The following is a 19,398-nucleotide window of genomic DNA, read 5'->3' on the forward strand; positions in this document are numbered from 1 at the left end:
TCCAATAAACCTCCTCTTGAAAAAATTCTTCTCCGCCATGATGACGTGCATAACTAACAAATAGCTTTGTGTTAATTAGTTTTTAAAGTTACTTGAATCTGGAACTGTATTGAATAGATGTATCAGGTTAACTTTTTTTTATTTCATACTATTTCAGAGGGTAGTTTCTAACCCTTGAGGGTTGCTAACTATTGATAGTTACAACTTTTATTATAGAAACCTGTAAAATAGCGAAAACATATATCAATTGGTCACTGAAGGTACACAGCCGACAAAAAGGACAAATGATTTTGTTTTCGCTATTTCATGGTGGTTCCCAAAGCGAAAAAAAAGTCAGTCTGTATATTTATTGGATATAGGCCTCTCCAAAAAAAAGACTATACGTCACGTAGAGTCATCACACTTATTAACGTTGAATCGGTTGAGACAATCAGAAAAAGCTTCAAGTCATTACCCTTTGGTACAATTGGTCTACTTTCCCGATAGGTCCACTATCACTATTCGTCTACTTTCCCGATCTATAAATCGATTCGAAATAGACGAATCGGGATAAAAAGTTTCCCGATTCGTCTATTTCCCATTTCGTCTACTTTCCTGTTCGGTCTAATTTCCCGTTTGGTCTACTTTCCCGTTTGGTCTACTTTCCCATCTCACGCATCATTAAAGTAGATTGATCGGTCTACTTTAATGATGCGTCTACTCAAATAATATCAATACAGATTACTAAAAAACCGATCTTAATAGTTTATGGAATTACATCTATTTGCCAAGTTTTATTGCAATCGGTTACCGGAAAGTGCGCGAAACCGGATTCACCCCGAGTTTGCCACCCTTAGAGGTGGAATATTTTCTTCAAATTTAAATGGGACCGCTAGTGAAGTAGGTATCCTCTTTCCAACAAAAAATAATCATCAAAATCAATTTACAAATTTTTCAGTCCACAAGCCGGAGTTATCGCGTAACATACAAAATACCGTCGAATTGAGAACTTCTTCCTTTTTTGAAGTCGGTTACAAAACTGACTACTTGATTTTGTTTTCTTTAATCATGGTTAACGTAAAGCGGCCATCATTATCAAAAACATAAAAATGTACTACATGACAATCTGCATTTATGCAATTACAAACTGCCTTTGAAAATTTATTAAACGGATTTTTTTTTTGTAAAATTTTATTAATTTAAAGGCTTAAAAGGTGGAACATTTGGACAAATGGACTAATCGGGAAAGTAGACCGATCTGGAAAGTAGATGAAATGGGAAATGGACGAATCGGGAAAAACAAGTTGATCGATCGGGAAAGTAGACGAATAGTGAAAGTGGACCGATCGGGAAAGTAGATCGGTTGTACCGAAAGGGTCCATACGATAAGAGCGCGAAAGACAACCGTCAACGCGAAACGTCTTAATATCTTTTATTACAAAGACATAAAGATTTTTCTGATCGGCTTAATGCGATTCCCAGTCAATAAGCTTCGTGATTTCTATAATCGACACGCTTTGACGATAGCAATAAGACTGAAATTCGCCTGAAGACACTGGCTGCCGTCTAGGTCTTATACGGGAACTTAGGGTCTTTTTAAGCATTTTCAAGTAACTTCACGAGTAAAAAACTAACACACATTTGTCTTAATTTAGCTGGTGCCCTGATGCACTGGATGATTCTAATGAATTTGTTGAACTAAGTTTTGTATAACGCATGCCTTTTTTGTATTGAAAATTTTGTAGTGTATATGAACAATGTGTAAATTACATTTAATTTACTTTATTGTTCTGAAAAGAGATTATTTCATAGGTAAGCAAAATACACTTGAAAACGTCATATTGATTAAACTCTACTTCTCATTCGTAAGGTAGATTCCTCTGAGAAGAATGAGTAAAAAACTCTAGGGGTTGCTCTTTGTAAATTGACATTTTGTAATATCATTTACAATATTTATTTCAAATATCACACAGTCTGTCTTTTCTGAAGATTAAAATGACATTTGAAGGGTTGCCAGTTTTCGTAAAACTTTAAATAGTCATGTAGTTGTTGTCGACAGTTTTATCAATAGATTGTGAAAGTAGGTAAAATTTTGCCAAAAAATTTCTGAATTGTGAATGACTTTCTAATGATATATACTAATTGCGTTATTGCCTTCTTTATTCTTATTTTGACAGTCGGCCTGCTAGTATCAAAATAAATTTTTAATCATACACATTTTAATAAGGCCTGGCGGATTTGATAATATTTATTGAATTAATATGAAAGACTTTAAAAACATGTCCCATCTTTGTATTTCTAAAAGACGTTGTTCGAAATATAGTGCATTTATGTATGAACTTACAAAAATTTACCATTCAAATGAACAAGTGCCTAGCAGTTGGACGAATAATGGGCCGGTGATGATACAATTGAAACAAGTGCAGCTGTTTATTAAATAAACATAACCAGCACTCAGTCGATAGAGTATTTCGACCTCTCCTACTTAAAGTATCGTATGTCGAAATTGCCAAGCTCCCCTGTAGGGAGCGTTTTAGGAGATTATCGCGCGACCGCGCGAGTGTCGGAGACGCAGATCTGCGTCGACGCGCGGTTTAATCTGCGCGGGGGCAGCGGTCTAGCGGCCCCGTGTCACTTAAAATATTCGCTTCGCAGTTGATAGCCGTAGTGATTGTATATATAGCCGAAATCCTTCTTTGACCAAAATGGTTAATAATACAGAACTCATTCAGGTCGCTGCAGTTATACTATTTGGTTTTTGTTTACTCAAATAAAAAGACACCGAAGATATTGGATACATCCCTGTTTACGATAAATGGATCATTTCAACTTCATTACAAAGATTTAAGAAAATATGAAGATAAATTTGGTCGATTTTCAATAGCAAATATAAATTTATCGACGTCGAGATCTATTGTAGAAAACTGAACATGTACTTAAGCTTAAAAATCTGCGCGGTAGTGCGGAGCGCAGTGTGCCATACCCTGCGGTTCGCCGCGCCCGCACGGGGTCGTTGTCAGTGTGTTCGACGGCGCGTGTTTTCCATACAAACTGAGCTACTTCAGTACAACTTTAAAAAACGCAGCTCCGCGCTCCGTCGCGGGGCGCAGTACAGTGTGATAATCGCCTTAAAGTTTTGAATTCACTGCAATGCGCATAACACGTGAGTTTAGCATTTCTCAGTTTTATTCGGAAAAGCGTTACTCACATAGAGTATTATAAAATTCGAGATATCGGTTAGATGACCCATGATGATCTAACAGATGATCACTCTATGCGAGTAACGAGTATTGCAAATAAAATCGAGAAATCCTAAAGTCACGTATTAAGCACATTTCGTGAATTCAAAACTTTAAAACGCTCCCCTGTAAACTTGGCAATTTCGACATACGATAATGTACGTAGCAGGGGTCGATTTATCGACTTCAATCACTAGACGCTGGCAAGCGGACAACACTTTTGCGCAATTAACTGTCATTTTACTACATCTTCAAAAACGACAGGCTAGTTTTTGTTTCACTTTTAGTTTTAAACCTCGTGAATGGCAAATGTTGAAATCAACCTTATTATGGAAGTGTATAGATAGCTTCTTAAATGAATTTGTAACTTTAAAAAACAGTACTACGCGTCAAAATAAATTAATAATAATAATAATAACGCACACACTCAACATAGCCCCGCACTAGGGAAACCCTGTGTCGCGGGTGCCATGGACACACACATAGACAACCACAAATTACACCCAAACTCACGAGAGAAATAAATGTAGGCCATGCAAATATTTCTCCCGGCCCGGGAATCGAACCTGGGACCTCTGCGTGGCAATGGTAACCGTTCGGCCACGGAGACAGTTTAATTACTGGGCTGTTTTATCTGAAATGTACGGTTTTTTGCGCATGGATCAACGATACTAAATTTACTTAATTATATTAGAAAATTATTCCGGTATTAAGACAATTATTCTTTGTAAATTACAAAACAAATTGTTTAAATACACTTCACCATCAAGGTTCTACCATAGAAACACAAGTATGAATCCAACACCAATACACTTACTTGGCAGGCAATTTGTACATATATCCTTTGCCTTCAGTTGACCAGACTAACACACGATCTGGTGCCAGGAAATCACCAGAGAGCCATCTCTCACCAGCTGGTGCTGTTATGCCGCATAACACCGAGAAATCACCTGGATGGAGAATTTAAAATGATTACAGTTAGTGTGGGACTGGTTCACGACTGCATAACGTCGACCAAGCCGACCATTAACGTTTTTATGACGTCAAGTTCTAAGCCATTCGCTTATATAAACAATTGCAGTGCCATTCAGAGCTTTGTCTTCATAGAGTATAATTATAACCAGAAATAGAGACGAAATAAGTACCATCCATCCCTGGCAACTCGTCAAGTAAATGGGCCTTTTATCACTTTCAATTATGAACTCTCGTTTGCGCTGAAATCACAAATTAGAAAACTGAAATAGTACAGCGCCAACAACTGACCTGTGAGTACGTCTCCGTATATCCCAAAAATATTCTGTATTTACTGTAATAAAGATAATATCTGTAAAAATGGGGGCTGTTCCATTCGGTGGTGTGTGAAAAACAGCAAAACATCTAATTACAAAGCAAATGGAATCACAATTCATCGGTAATTAAATATTATATATGTACATTTTGAAATTTTCGTCCATTGTTCCATATACCAAAGCTCAAGTTAAACTGGTCCTTTTCAAGGGAAACAATTGACAACACCCAAGTATATAACCAGAAATAGAGACGAAATATCATTTAATTTGTTTGAAAACTATTCTGCCAAATCATTACGGTGACAACTGCGCTCCGGTTGGCCCGCCCGAATTCGAAACAATTGACGGGTGTCGTCAATTGTTTCACTGCAAATCGACCAGTTTAACTTGAGCTGTGCTATAATTGACGAAAATTTAAAAATTACATATTTAATTACCAATTAAATGTGATTCCGTGTATTTTGTAATTAGATGTTTTGCTGTTTTTCCCACACCACCGAATGGAACAGCACCCCTATTATTAAAAATATTATCTTTCTTACAATAAATATACGAATATCTTTGGAATATACGGAGACGTACACACAGATCAGTTGTTGGCGCTGTACTATTTCAGCTTTCTAATTTGTGATTTCAGCGCAAAAGAGAGTTGATATTTAAAAGTGATATAAGACCCATTTGCCTGATGAGTTGCCAGGGATGGGTGCTTATTTCGTCTGTATTTCTGGTTATATAAGGGAGTATAGCAGTATCTTGCGCTTTATGTCGCTCTTGCGCAAGCCGTGCCCTATCGTGGTAGCCCTACAGAATAATTTAATTAAACCGTACTTACCAGCGTCGTATATTTGACAGTATTTTGCGCAAACAATTAGCACAGTTCTCTGATTGTAAGAACAACAGTTTAACGACAGGGCGTTGAGACAGCGAATCTGTTTCGATTCGTTCTCGTAAATTGGCTCCGATTGCTTGTTCTCGTGGCCCAGGAGGGACCACACCTGGAAGAGGTTTATTTGAGTTCAGAACACAAGTCGATAATAAAAATAATTATACCTTTATTATAAATAAAAAATAAACCAATTTCAAACGTTTGTGTAATTACTAGAGATGAAACGGATAGCCGGCCGGATACCGGATTGTACAACAATATCCGGTGAGTACACTAATATTTTTAAAACTAAAGAAATTCATAATCACTGCGCCAAACAAATTGATTTATTGATTAAAGATGATAGTAATAGGATAAAAATCAACTACAGAATCGTTAACGATCCGTTTATTACATGTAACTGAAAGAACTATTAAGTTAGATAACGTTATCTGTAAATTTAGCACTCAAATTTCAATAAAGGCAAATTATGGTGGATGACCAATCATTCACTACTCAATCAATCAAGGTGATGCGCGCTGTTAACCGGTCGCGATTTATTTACGGCAGTAGTTCAGCTATACGGCGGCCGGGTATCCGGTTATCCGGCCTAGGTGCTCGCCGAATATCCGGCCAAATCACTATGCGTTTCATCTAGTAATAACATATCGACCCCTCCCAAGTAAAGTATCGTAAGTCGAAATTGCCAAGTTTACAGTGGAGCCTTTTAAAGTTCTGAATTCACTGAAGTAAGCATAATACGTGACTTTAGCGTTTCTCAGTTATATTCGGCAAAGGTCGTTACTCACTTAGAGTATTATAAAATTCTAGATATCGGTAAGATGATCTATTAGATGATCACTCTATGTGAGCAACGAGCTTTGCCGAATGAAACGGAAAACTTTATAACACTACCCTGTAAACTTGGCAATTTCGACATTCGATACTTTACGTAGGAGGAGTCGATATATTAACCAAGTTTTATTGAAAACGGTTATCGGAAAGTGGTTGAAATCCAAGAAACCTAATTTATCCCCTAATTTGCTACTCTCAAATGGGACCATTACTGAGATACCATCTTTCGAACAAAAAAGGAATCATCAAAATCGGTTCATAAATGCAGTTATCACGTAACATACACACAAAAAATACAGGCGGATTGAAAACCTCTATCTTTCTTGAAGTCAGTTAATAAATAATAAATAGTTAGTCTATACAGGGTGTATTCGTTAAATGTGCCCAGGCGATTATTTCCTATATAAAAGATACCAATACCTTTTGAACTGACATCGAAAGTATGTTCAGTAAAACGACAACAATAACTTTTCTAAATAGAACTAGAAATATCCAAAATTTTAAACGATCCCATTTATTTAATATGACATACGTAGAGAAGCTTTAGTTTAGTGTCATAACATGCAGGCAAAGTCTACCGTAATGTCCTAAATTACGCCCACATGGTTTTTCATTACATTACCGCCTTAAGTCACTAATGGATTTATTTTTTAGTTTAACTGCACTGTACTTTTCAACGTCAAGAATAAACAAAAGATTTTATGCTCGCAAAATCTGAACGTATTTCGCATAAGCTCGAATTATACAAAACACATGTTTAGTTAAACATTTGCAATTTAACTACATTTTAGTAATTCCGCAGTATTTTTAATTATTTATTTTATATCTAATACATCGTGGCTGCATGCGTTTTTGCCTTTTGCAACATTTTAGTTCGAGTTATATTATCTATGGAAAAATAGCTGGCCATCTGTTTTATTAGAAAAAAAAAACAAAACCCGCAATTTGCAAAATCCGTAATTGTTCTGTTGTACATAGATATCGTTGGTTGTGAAGCCATATTTATTTTTATTGCATTTATCTTTGTATTTATTGCCTCGCAAATGTAAAGAAAAAACACTATATGTAACATGGGCGGTTCGGAAGTTACGAACCTCGACTTCGGGCTTCTAATAGAGTCTCCTTCGTAATTCTTTATTTACCGCTCTTAATGCACAATGTACTGTTTTGAACTTTCAAACTGTGTTTTCTCAATTCCATAATGTTTTAATTAGGACAGTATTAGTATTGCGACATATTGTGCCACTGCTGGGCACAAGCCTCCTCTCACAATAAGACTTGGGCTTTAGTTTTCACGCGGGCCCATCGCGGATTGAGAACTTCACAGGGTAACCTATCACAAAGTCGAAAATTTTTGTCCGAAATAACGCTTGTTCGAATTTTCATTACACCGAAAACCGAATTATAACGAAACAGTTGTTCTTTCAGAATATGTTGAACGTTTATCGCAAAGACACGATTAGGTTCGGTCAGGTTAAATTAGGTTTAAAAGAAAAAACATTTTCCTCTCAAAATTACTTTCGAGGTTATGAAATTTCGACCAAACGTTATTTCAGGAAAATGTCATAACAGACTACTGACAGGTAACCCTTCACAGACATCATTCAATTGCTTTTCACAATGTAATTAATTTAAACGCGGTGACCATTGACTTACAATTATATGGACGTCGGGTCCGCGCTAAAAAGTGTCCGAACTTATAGGGCGTTAAAATCGTATACAGAGCGTCATTCACGCTTTAGTCTTCGTTTGTTTGACTGACAGCGAAGCAAGCAAAATTAGACAGTACTGCGATGACATTACAATTTAAAAGCTTTTTCATATTCCTTGACATGTCACTACGTTTAAATAGGGTGACTTGGGACATTTTTTTCGTGGTTTTTGTATTAGACCCGTCGTCCATTTATTTGTAAGTCAATGGCGGTGACAGTTATTTGTGTCAATTTTATGATAATCTAGTTAAGTCAGTAAATCAAGCAAGGGATGATATGCACCAGGACTGCACTGGTTAACTTATTCTACACTTAAAATATGGCACAAATGTAGTATTTCGTACTATGTGGAAAATTTAAGGCAAGCTGGTGGAAATCAAGTTATACGGACACCACCACCACCAAATCTGGTAAAACTTGTCCGTAGCAAACGCCAAAAAAGAAACACGCTTACCTTCACAGTGCCAGTAATCGAAATTGCAAGAACAACGTCGTCCTTCCTTGATGACGGTCTGAGGACCTGGAAAATTAAACATTAATAAGTAAAAATAAAAATCAATATGAAACTGTTAGCAAAAGCTGTGTAATCGGTTATTTGATATGAAATACTTATTGCTGCTTGCAATAACTATCAGGTTTAATAAATAAGTTACCGATTCTATTTGGGTATAATCAATAAAAAAACAGCAACGCTTAAAACAATATTGGTGGGGTTATTAAAAAAAATTAGAGATGGAAGTGAATTGATAGGCGAAATGTTACTTTCCAAAAATATGTATATATTTACGTGTTTTAATGGATTGTATGCCTTATAATACATATTACAATTAATATGATATGTTGTAGGTATATTGTTTCATTTTAAAATTATATGCTTATGCTTATAAAACTAGTGGAGTATTGTCACAAAAAAATGTAAAAACATGAAATGTAAAAGCAACCAAAATACAAAGATTTGTAACAAACGCATAGAGGAATTCGCAAGGTCTTTTTATATTCTTACGATAGTCGTATCTCCGAGACGAGATATAAAGTCATCAATCTGTTATGTCTAAAACTCTCAGTCAGCCATGATAATGGTACATGTAAAAAGCCCGAAACGATGATTTGTTTGCAAAAATACATATACGGGATTTAGATTCGAAAAAAATAGTTTTATTCCCAATATATAACAATCGCGAAAAACCAAAGAACTCAAAACTTTACTTTCATTTTTAATAACATGTATTTCAGCCAAGTAATGATATTTAAACAAATTAGTACTTTCTATATTCATAGTGTTTAATATTTCGACTAATTGGCTTGAAGCCAAAGTCATGAAATAAAAAAAAACTGTTTATCAATGCTATTTATTTCTTTGCCGGCGGGTAAAGTCCTGCCATCTCTACCAGAGAACGAAAAAGCTTATGAATCGCTTACAGTTACAGCATTTCCACTATTGTTGTCATCTAAGGATTGAAAACCTATATGAAAACTGAAACCAAAATGAAGACGACAAATGAAGTATAGGCTGCATAGCTTGACGCCGAAGCTGTTAAAATTTTAATTAAAAATATATATATTCATTGTGTATTGGATAGATTGACATCAGCTTAAAAAGTTAACAAATATAAATAATAAATAAATAAAACAAACTAAAAATTTATTCGTGCAAAAACTGTAAGTACAACAACAACTCGCCATTATTTTTTTTTTCATCTTTTTAAATATTATTTATTTATTGAGCATTGGCTACAGACCCCTCAGCTTAAAAAGGCAACAAATAATTAAGATTTTTTTTATACTATCAAGTGACGGGACGAACAAGTTGTGCGCCTAATGGTAAGTTACACGCCAGTCCACAACAGTTTCAGTGCCACTCAGAGCTTTAAATCGCAAAGATCTGAGCGGCACTGCCACTGTGCCCGTCACCCTGAAACATAAGTTGACAAGTCCCATGTGTCTGTAATTTCACCAGCACCCCTACCCGTAAAAACCGGAACACAGTAATGCTGACATTACTGCTTGGCGGCAGAACTAGACAAGGTGGCAGTACTTAAAAGGTAAGGTGGCAGCACTAAGAAACTCAAAACTACTTAAACTAAAAAAATATTCATGCAAAAACTACTACAAAAACCCCATGCCAACGCCACTAAGCTGTATTTCGTCGTTTTCGTTGCGTGGGTTGTGAAACACGAGGAAGACAGAGCGATAATGATCCTGAACGCCAAAAATAAAATACAAAACTTACATGTAAAGCAGAAATCCAATCAGGATTCATCTTCGAGCTCAATGAGAATAGGATCTCCAGAGAGAAAGGGTCCATGATCAGTATCTCTGCATAGTAGCCGTTGCAAAACAGACGTAGGTCATCACTGTTGCACATGTGGTAGGCCTGAGAAGATTGTAAGATGGTTATTTTTAATTAATGGTAATGCATCCAGGGTGGGTTTTGGAACGCGTGAGGTAGACGCGGAGAAATTCATTACACGATATTTAAACATTGTGCCTTTTTTATATAAAATATACTCTATCACTGCGTGCGGAACTGTGGAAGTGGTTTTTTACAACTGTTCCGTGCGGAACTGCGGAAGTACTTTTTGACATCTGTCTGACATCCGTCCGAAACAATTACTGCCAAATAAGCAATACTTGACCAAATGAAAAGACGCGTGATGCGAATGAAACTTCATACTGGATACTTGTCTTTTAATTTTGTCGAATATTACTTATTTGACAGTAATTGTTTCGGACGGATGTCGGACGCAGAACGAGAGTACAGGGTTTGCTTTCGCAACTTTTATAATGGAAATTTTATTTCGGATAAAGCGTTTGTAACGTTCGTGATGGATCAGTCGCGTGCATGTATAACTTGGCAGTCGGCCAAGCACGCGTGCATACTTATCAATTTTATAGTAAGTGCAATTATGATACCAAATAAAAGCCTTGTTGGAATTTTTATTTCGTTGAGATATTTATATTATTTACGCTTCCGCATTCGTTTCCGTTACTGCTAAGATTTGCATTTGGCGTCTGTTTCCGTTATGACACTTCCGTTACATCACTACAATTTACATAAAGTTTATTATGCTATGATTACAAACTTTCGCTTCCATTCCATTACACCAGTACAATGTAGATGACATCGCTGAACATCACTTGTATTGCATTACTAAAGAGAAGATATTCTGATACTGTGTTAAAACTGTGGGCAGACATCATATCACACTACTTACCTGAATATTGGTATGGACTTGCGTCAACTTGACGCTCTCCCTACACTTTCCGTCAACAAGATCCCAAGTGCACATCTCACCAGCTTCTGACGAGCTCACTATGTAGTTGTTGTCCTGAAATATTCAATGGAATAATGATTTCTGAGTGTTCGTTATTTTCATAGATTTCTCATAGATTAAAAAGTCGACTAAAAAGTCGTTGAAAAACCAAACACAAAGACACAACGCGAGCACATAGAAAAATGCGTGACGTTCGCTGGTTCGCTCCGTGGCTTAGTTGGTATAGCGTCTGGTACGGTAAGCTAGAAGACGTCGGTTCGAATCCGGCCAGATCGAAGGAATTTTTTCTGACTGTTTGATCTTTGTATTAATTATAACAAACTAGTGAAGTAATTTCATAAAAAAATAATTGAATATCAATTCAATAAAAATTTTAAATACAGTGAATAGCGGCATCTCTCACCAGGACTGGTAGCTGTAAAGGTACTAACTGGGTGATAAATCTTTCACAGATTTCTCATAGATGGCGCTACGACTAAAAAGGCGTTGAAAAACCAAATACAAAGACACGACGCAAGCACATAGAAAAATTCGTGAGGTCCGCTGGTTCGTTCCGTGGCTTAATTGGTATAGCGTCTGGCACGGTAAGCTAGAAGACGTAGGTTCGAATCCGGCCGGATTGAAGGAATTTTTTCTGAGTGTTCGATCTTTGTATTAGTAATTATAACAAACTAGTGAAGTAATTTCGCAAAAAAATAAAATTGAATATCAATTCAATAAAAATTTTAATTTAATTTTAAATTCATTCAGTTAAAGCACCACAAAGAAAATTTTTGTTATACAGAATGTTTCTTTAACTGGGACAAAGTGGGGAAATGTAAAAGATAATGCGTAATAAGTACTAGGGAAACCCTGTATCGCGGGTGCCATGGATACACACATAGACAACCTCAAATTACACCGAAACACACAACAGAAATAAATGTAGGCCATACAAATATTCTTCCCAGGATCCCGGGACCTCTGCATGGCAGTCCAGCATGGTAACCGATCAGCCATAGAGGCAGTTTAATCTACCCACTATTTGACACATGTTGCTTGTGCAAACCACAATGCCCTGTTAAGACTCTAGTGAGCATTCCAATGCCATTCCCAAGTAAAATATCGAGTTCTTAGGTTTTCGCGATTGTTACACATAGGAAATGAATTTATTTTTAACCGACTTCAAAAAAGGAGGAGGTTCTCAATTCGACTGCATTTATTTTTTTTTGGTATGTATGTTACGCGATAACTCCGGACTTTGTGAACCGATTTTCATGATTCTTTTTGTTGGAAAGGGGGTACTTCCGTAGTAGTCCCATTTCTTTTTGAAGAAAATCATCCACCTCTAAGGGTGGCTGTTCACGCATGAAGATTAATTTTTATAAATAGCGCCTAAATTTTACGTAGGAGCAAATATTTTAATGGTTGATTTTGCTATTTCTCCAATTCAAGGCGTTTTTCTCTCAATATACTTTATATATATACAATAGATTTTTATTATCTCCAGTGTCAAGTCCTGTGTAGTGGCGAATTTAAGGACATTTCAATAAAACTTAGCAAATAGACGTAATTCGACGTACTTTTGGGGTCAGTTTTTTTAGTACTCTGTACTGAGATTATTCCAGATTGAAATCGCTCATATTTGTTTTTTCAAAAATACAAATGTTTTGGGCCCTTTACAGGTCCCATGGTCATGGTTGACTGAGGTGTGACCATCTCGTCGAAATGTTGGTGTGGTTACAAATATATGCGATTTAAATCTGAAAAAATAGTTTCATTTCCTATAGATAAAGTAAAAACTAAAAAAGTCAAGGACATAACAAAACAACCAAAATGGTGTTAGACAGGACACATGATGACAGAAAAAATTTATAAGTGGCCAAAGATATAGCAGAATGGTACCCAAGATAGGGAAAAAGAAGAAAGGGAGACCATACTTTAGATGGGAAAACGATTTTAAATATGTTGCTGGAGGAGAATAGAGGCAAATAGGAAAAGATAGGAAGAATTGGAAATCTATGTATGGCTAGTAAAAGGCCTATAGGTCTAAAGGCCTATAGGCCTATTAGGTCTTAAGGTAAGCTGAAGATACAGAGTCAACAAAATATAGAAATTTGAGTAATAATAACTAATAAGCATGTCATACTGATGGTAAATCTTTTTGCTGACACACCTTCTATGTCTGTCTGTGATTATTTCGAATTTTGATTTAAGTTTATTAAAGTGTTGTGTTCATGTTGTGTTGTGTCATGACGACTTAAGAATCAATACATTGTTTTTCAACTTGTGTAAACGGACACTGGCCCAAGCCTAGTGGCCGCCATTAAGGAAATAGAATAATAGTTTTTATTTTTGTCGAGATTTCATTGGATAGAAGATTCCTCTCTTTATACATACAATGTTTCTGTGTTAGATAAGTTAGCTTATGTATCAATTATCTTATTAACCTCATCAAGCAACAATAAGGGCTATAAATAAATAAATGGTATATATACACCGAGAGTTCAGTGTTTTTCCCATTGTGGTTTGCTGGATCTTCATGAAAGGTGTTTCAGATCATTTACACTTAAAAAATTCATAAACATACAAACCTGAATAATAGAAGCTCTCGACAAACAAGTAACTGGCGCCGTATGGCCAACTAGTAAACACCTAGGGGTCATCTTCAATGTCTCAGGATCCACCTGCCAGATACACATCTGACCATCATAGCATCCAGTGACCAGCGTCTTCTGGTCCCTGGACATGTAGATTGACGACACGCAATGGGTGGGGGCATGTTTACCCCATAAAACCACAGGAACAATTAAATTCGTTCCGGGCATGTTTGCCTCTAGAAATGTTAAGAAAAATCCTTTTTAATCTTCAAACTAAGTACTTATATTAATTTATATGACTAAAGAAGTCTAGTATATAGAAATATATGCAAATTTCACCGTGAAGACGTTTTGTTTGCATAACAATAAGATAAAACATTGCGTTTAAAGTATATAAAGTCACAAGGACAAGTTTAATCGATAATTGTACGCACCTCGTTGTGGCAGCGACCGCGTATGAAGTCCAGATGGTAGCTCAATTAGTTAACATCCATCTATGGTGCTAGTAGAGACACAGACGATAATTAATTACCGTTTTTAATTAAATAACAACAAGAAAATTTATCTTACTCAGCTATATACTTTTGACAGCTGACGGAGAACTAATTTTCTTATGTTGGATGCCCTGTTCGAAAACACATGGTTGCGTTTATAAAATGTTGTAAAATAATTACCGGTTTTGATAAACAATAAACATTTAAAATTATTAGTACAGTTGCGATGTAAATAATTAGTACTATTATTACAATTTATTAAAATTACGCAAGCTACTGCGTTTAAAAAATTAATACATTATGTAGATGTTATAGAAATGTTGAATTTGTCTTCCTGATCTCATTTACAAAGATTTACTATTAAATTTCAAATAAAGAATTTTTTTGACATTGCTGAATACATATGTTTTTAAATAGTTCGGATGTGATCTCGAAAAGTAATTTCTTGGCGTACTTTTTTACAGTTAGAATATAAAAAACACAATGGCCCCAAAAACCAAGCCAACGAAGGAAGAAAAAGCAATTATAGAAGTGGCTGGTAAAATCGAAGATACGGATGAAATGAAGCTTCAAATGCTGGAAGCGCTTGACACAAAGAGCTCTGGCGATATTTTATATCCTCCAGAACTCAATGCCCATTTAATTGAGCAATTAAAGGTAATAGGTTTATTGGCGGTAGATAAATTAGATATGTTTTACACACAGATTCCGTATGGCAAAACAGAAGCTTACACTACCATATCGTGATCGTACAAGCCCATATGGACACGGTACCGCCAAGGTCTAGTCGTGTGTTTAGAAGTCAGCTGTTTTCCGACTGTCTTTTGCCTCACTGGGGGCTTCACATTTCGTCGAAGAATTATGTGGATGTTCTCCAACATCCAGGTATCCATGAAATGCCCAAATAATATTTAAATGTAGTGATGTGCAAGTGTAGCAGAAATGAAAGTAGGGTATCTGCACTCAATAGACTATTGACCGTCTACAGTCACCAACTCACACTGTATGTAACTAAATTTCAATATATAGGGATTGGTATCTTGAAAAGAGTTTTATAATGTTAAGTGACGGGACGAACAAGTCGTGCGCCTGATTGGTAAGCTACACGCCTGTTCATAACAGTTGTAGCGCCATTCAGAACTTTAAATCGCAAAGATTTGAAGGGCACTGCCACTACGCCTGTCACGCTGTAGACATAAGTTGACAAATCTAATGCACACATTACTGCTCGGCGGCAGAAATAGGTACGTGGCATCTTGGTATATAGTAAATATATGCGTGGCAGTAGACCCTGGACGAACTCTTTCACAAGTAGCTCTACTGCGATTAAAATTTAATTAAACGCTTATTACACTTCCAGAGTCCAGATTTCCCCTATTTAGGGCGTCGCTCTTATTAACTTACATGAATTAGAGTAGGGTTCCCTTGAAATCGGGTAGTGTGTAAGCTTTTTAATCAGCAGTAGATTCTAAATGAGTTTGTACATTATATAGTAGGTAATTTCTAAAGTTCAAGTTTCCTTCTGTAATTATGAGAAATTGTTTAATTCGAAATTTGTATACAGAATTAGTGGGAGAGAAAATTCTCAGTAGTTCTATGAAGAAAACTGCCTATTTATCAACAGAACAAAAGGGAAGGAAACTACCAGTAGTTCTGTCAACAGAACTGTACAACAGAACTAAAAAAAACACTGGGAATAAACGCGTGCGTCACCTTAACCAAATTTTAAACTTAGATGATTTGATTGTGGTTACGGGGTGATAAGCGAGAAAATTGCAACGTCTTTAACAATTTATTAGAATTAAATAGGCCAACAACGCATAACCGACTTCCCTTAGACTTATAACTCCGAAAACTGAGCTTTAGACAATAATGGTGTACGATTAATGGAATATATTTTGCCTTCAGTGTTCTATGCTCTAAGTATTCTGCGAAAGCTTTAATGGATAATGGTCTTTGGTATATCAAAATCAATTATTCTTAACTCTGATTTCAGGTGATGACTTGCGAAAACAATGAACTTCGCAAACTTATATTCACAAAAGACAAAGAAATAAAAGAATCCAGCAAATCTGTCGAAGAACTTCAAAACCGTATCCGCGATATTATATCCGGATCCGGTCCGACAATATCTGCAAAATCCGCAGGTATAATCAGCCAGAAAATTACTGACCTCTGCAAACAAAACAGGCACCTAGTAGCTGAGGTTGAAAGTTATAAAACTAAAAACGCTGCATTGGAGAGAAAAATAATGCAACTTGATATAATTAACAAAGAACACGAGAATCTCGATGTTTGCTTGTGCAAAGATCATAAAATGGATGGAATAAGTCCTGATGAATTTAAAGAGCTTACTGTGAAGCTTGCTGCTGTAAATAAAAAGCTCTGTGAAACTAAAAATAGAAATCTTGAGTTGAAAAACGAGATACTTGGAGCGACTAAAATATTGCAACAAGAACTTGGTGATAAATTTACAAGCATCAAAGAGTTGCAACACGATATCGCTGGTTGGAAAGGTAGAGCCCAACAAATAGTCTGTCTTCAAGCTAAAATAGCAGAACTCGAAGACAAGTTGAACGTTAAACAATTGGTTGAAAAGACTGAAACAAAAAAATTTGATCAAAATGCTGTAAGTATTTTTCGAAATAATAAGTACAATACATTACAAAGAAGTAGAATTAACAAAAGTCTGGTTTATAACTTACAACCTGTACCCGAAATGCGTTGCAACACATTTCAAAACATTGGTATCTAATGTTAGGTCATTGTTAGGTATTATGTCGGAACCTTGTGAGAAATACTTGCAGTACGCATTTATATGAAATATTACATTTTGCGAAAAAGTATTACGTCTGGATGTCGTAGAACAGATGGAAGGCGAAACGCATGTTGGGTATGTTTTTGGGGGTGATGTTTGTGATAGTAAGCTTGTGTTATATTTGTATTATTAATTTTATGCGGAGGGAATGTGGAGAAATTTATTACACGAAAAGAAATATCCAATATAAGAGCAGCTATTTTGCATGATCAGCAAAAGTTAACACTGACTGGGTTCGTCGATTAACAAATTCATTTACTTCCGTTTTCATTAACATGGATTTCTGCAAAATAATGCCTGAATTTGTTAATTACATTTTAGATTATTAGAGAAATAGAACAAAAAAGAAAGAAAGAAATTGACAAAGCTTTAAAAGATTGCGACGAGATTAAAGAGGAGAATCAAGCCTTGAAGAAAAAGTGGGAAGCCGCACGATGCAGAGTCCGTAATTTAGAATGTGACGCTACACTTATAAGACAGAAAATGCAAACATTTATGGAGAAAAGTAATCATGATGATATGCTTATTAATGAACAAAGGGTGAGAGTCTTCCCTTACCAATCTGTGTTGCTCCTTATGCATTTATTGTCAATAGTTAAAATTCCTATGAAGTAAGTGTTTAAAAGAGAAAGTGTAAGCAAAACTATTACTCGTTTGACTACATTATTATTAAGTTCGTTAGACATATATTTTGTTATTGTTAAGGTTTTCAAAAGAGGTAAAAATTCAGTTTACGTTTTTGTCATATATAGATAGTATAATCTATATAGATAGTATAAACTTTTTTGTGTAGAACTATATCTTAAAATATATTTTTAGAATCAAATAAAAACTCTGGAACTCTATTATCAAGAAATTCTAAAAGAGAACACGATGAAAATGAATAAAATGCAAAAGGAAATAAATGAATATCAGAAACAAAACAAAAATACGGAAGTCAAAATTGATGCTCTCAGAAAACAGGCCACAGAAAAAGCAACTAAAATAGAAGAACTACGGGCGCAATTACTTAGATATGAAGAATGCTCCCTTCAAAGCGTTTTCTTCACGCCAACAAAGACTGCAACTGATAATGAGATCAAAAAGCTTTCAGATTTGGTCGTCAAGCTCAATGAAAGACTCGATATTGAAAGACACAATAACGAAGAGTTGGACACGAGTCACAGAAAATTAAAAGAAAAAAAGAAAAGATTGGAGAGGAAAGTTGCAAAGTTAGAAGCAGATTTAGAGAAAATGAAAGATTCAAGAAAAGGGTCCAAGTTATCTAAAATTTCTTTAACAAAAGATGCAAATGATTTTAGTGCTATATCTACTATGACAAAACGAAAGTCGTCTACAGGAGTTATCCCAGAGAAACCTACTGAGAGCAAGAGCAGTACTACAACCGATTCTCCTCCTGCACCTACGGAAACTATAGAAAGCTTCGATAAAGATGAGCTAAAATACAAATTGGAATTAACCGAAGAAAAATTGAAAATAATGGAAGATAAATTTAAAATGCTTGAAGAAGAAAAGCGAGATGACTACCAATATTTAGTAGACATGATTCAAAATTCAAAACAGTTATTCAATGAAGCATTATTAGTTTTGCAGAAAGAGAAATGCATTTGCACGAGACATAATGAATGTTGAAGAATTTATTTATTTTAAATTGTAATTTTATCATTTGCTTGAATACAGTTTATTTAATAAAAAATATTGTAGTTGATTGTACTTTAGGGTGCACGTCAAGAGTACTTTTTTACACTTAAACTAAAAGAAAGTTACACTGAAATTTAAAATCTAAAATTTAAAAATTTAAGTGTCAATTCAATAGAGCTGAATTGAATGCCACTTAATACAAGAACTTTTTTCCATCCTTTAGGTATATAAATCGTCCAAATTCATGTACTTTTGACTGTATGTATTGAACATTTTTATCTAGTAAATAAAATATATTCCTAATGGTAGAACCTTCTTAATACATGGTAGAAATTTCATTAGTAGAAAAATAAACGTGTAGGGCAACACCAATCGCCGCCATTTGTCATTTTTTGGCATGCGCTTTCGGGAGATGCTACGAAAATCGTGCTCGTGAGTGTTTTTCTATAAAAGTGAATTCCAAACTTTGTTTGTGAATAGTGAAAACTTGTGTTGCTCTGAGAAATACTTTGTGTTGAAGTTTAAACAGTGTTTCTGTGTCACAAATTCTTTCAAAATGAATAAAACTTGTGCACGGTGCGAGAAAACAGTGTATCCAACCGAGGAGCTAAAATGTTTGGACAAGGTACACAATTTCTCTTACATTCTTTAA

General features: G+C 35.4%; 2 protein-coding genes across 2 annotated transcripts in view; one reads left to right on the top strand and one right to left on the bottom strand.

Moving 5' to 3' along the window:
* LOC113225577 (WD repeat-containing protein 7) overlaps window positions 1-14,233 on the bottom strand; it is a 180,066-nt gene extending 165,833 nt beyond the window's left edge. The window contains exons 1-7 of the mRNA XM_026457906.1: window positions 14,228-14,233; window positions 13,788-14,029; window positions 11,155-11,268; window positions 10,170-10,313; window positions 8,394-8,459; window positions 5,340-5,502; window positions 4,036-4,168 (exon numbers count right to left, since the gene is read on the bottom strand). Of these exons, the coding sequence (XP_026313691.1) occupies window positions 4,036-4,168; window positions 5,340-5,502; window positions 8,394-8,459; window positions 10,170-10,313; window positions 11,155-11,268; window positions 13,788-14,021 (854 nt within the window). The 5' untranslated portion in view covers window positions 14,022-14,029; window positions 14,228-14,233. The remainder of the gene's footprint in view (window positions 1-4,035; window positions 4,169-5,339; window positions 5,503-8,393; window positions 8,460-10,169; window positions 10,314-11,154; window positions 11,269-13,787; window positions 14,030-14,227) is intronic.
* Window positions 14,234-14,770: 537 nt separating this feature from the next.
* LOC113225572 (coiled-coil domain-containing protein 13-like) lies at window positions 14,771-18,737 on the top strand. Its single transcript, XM_026457900.1, has 4 exons — window positions 14,771-14,944; window positions 16,284-16,916; window positions 17,427-17,645; window positions 17,925-18,737. The coding sequence occupies exons 1-4, from the start codon at window positions 14,771-14,773 to the stop codon at window positions 18,735-18,737; spliced, it is 1,839 nt and encodes a 612-aa protein (XP_026313685.1).
* Window positions 18,738-19,398: the final 661 nt, after the last annotated feature.

The sequence above is a fragment of the Hyposmocoma kahamanoa genome, unplaced genomic scaffold (assembly GCF_003589595.1).
Source record: "Hyposmocoma kahamanoa isolate Upper Pololo Valley unplaced genomic scaffold, ASM358959v1 167, whole genome shotgun sequence".
NCBI classification, from domain to species: domain Eukaryota; kingdom Metazoa; phylum Arthropoda; class Insecta; order Lepidoptera; family Cosmopterigidae; genus Hyposmocoma; species Hyposmocoma kahamanoa.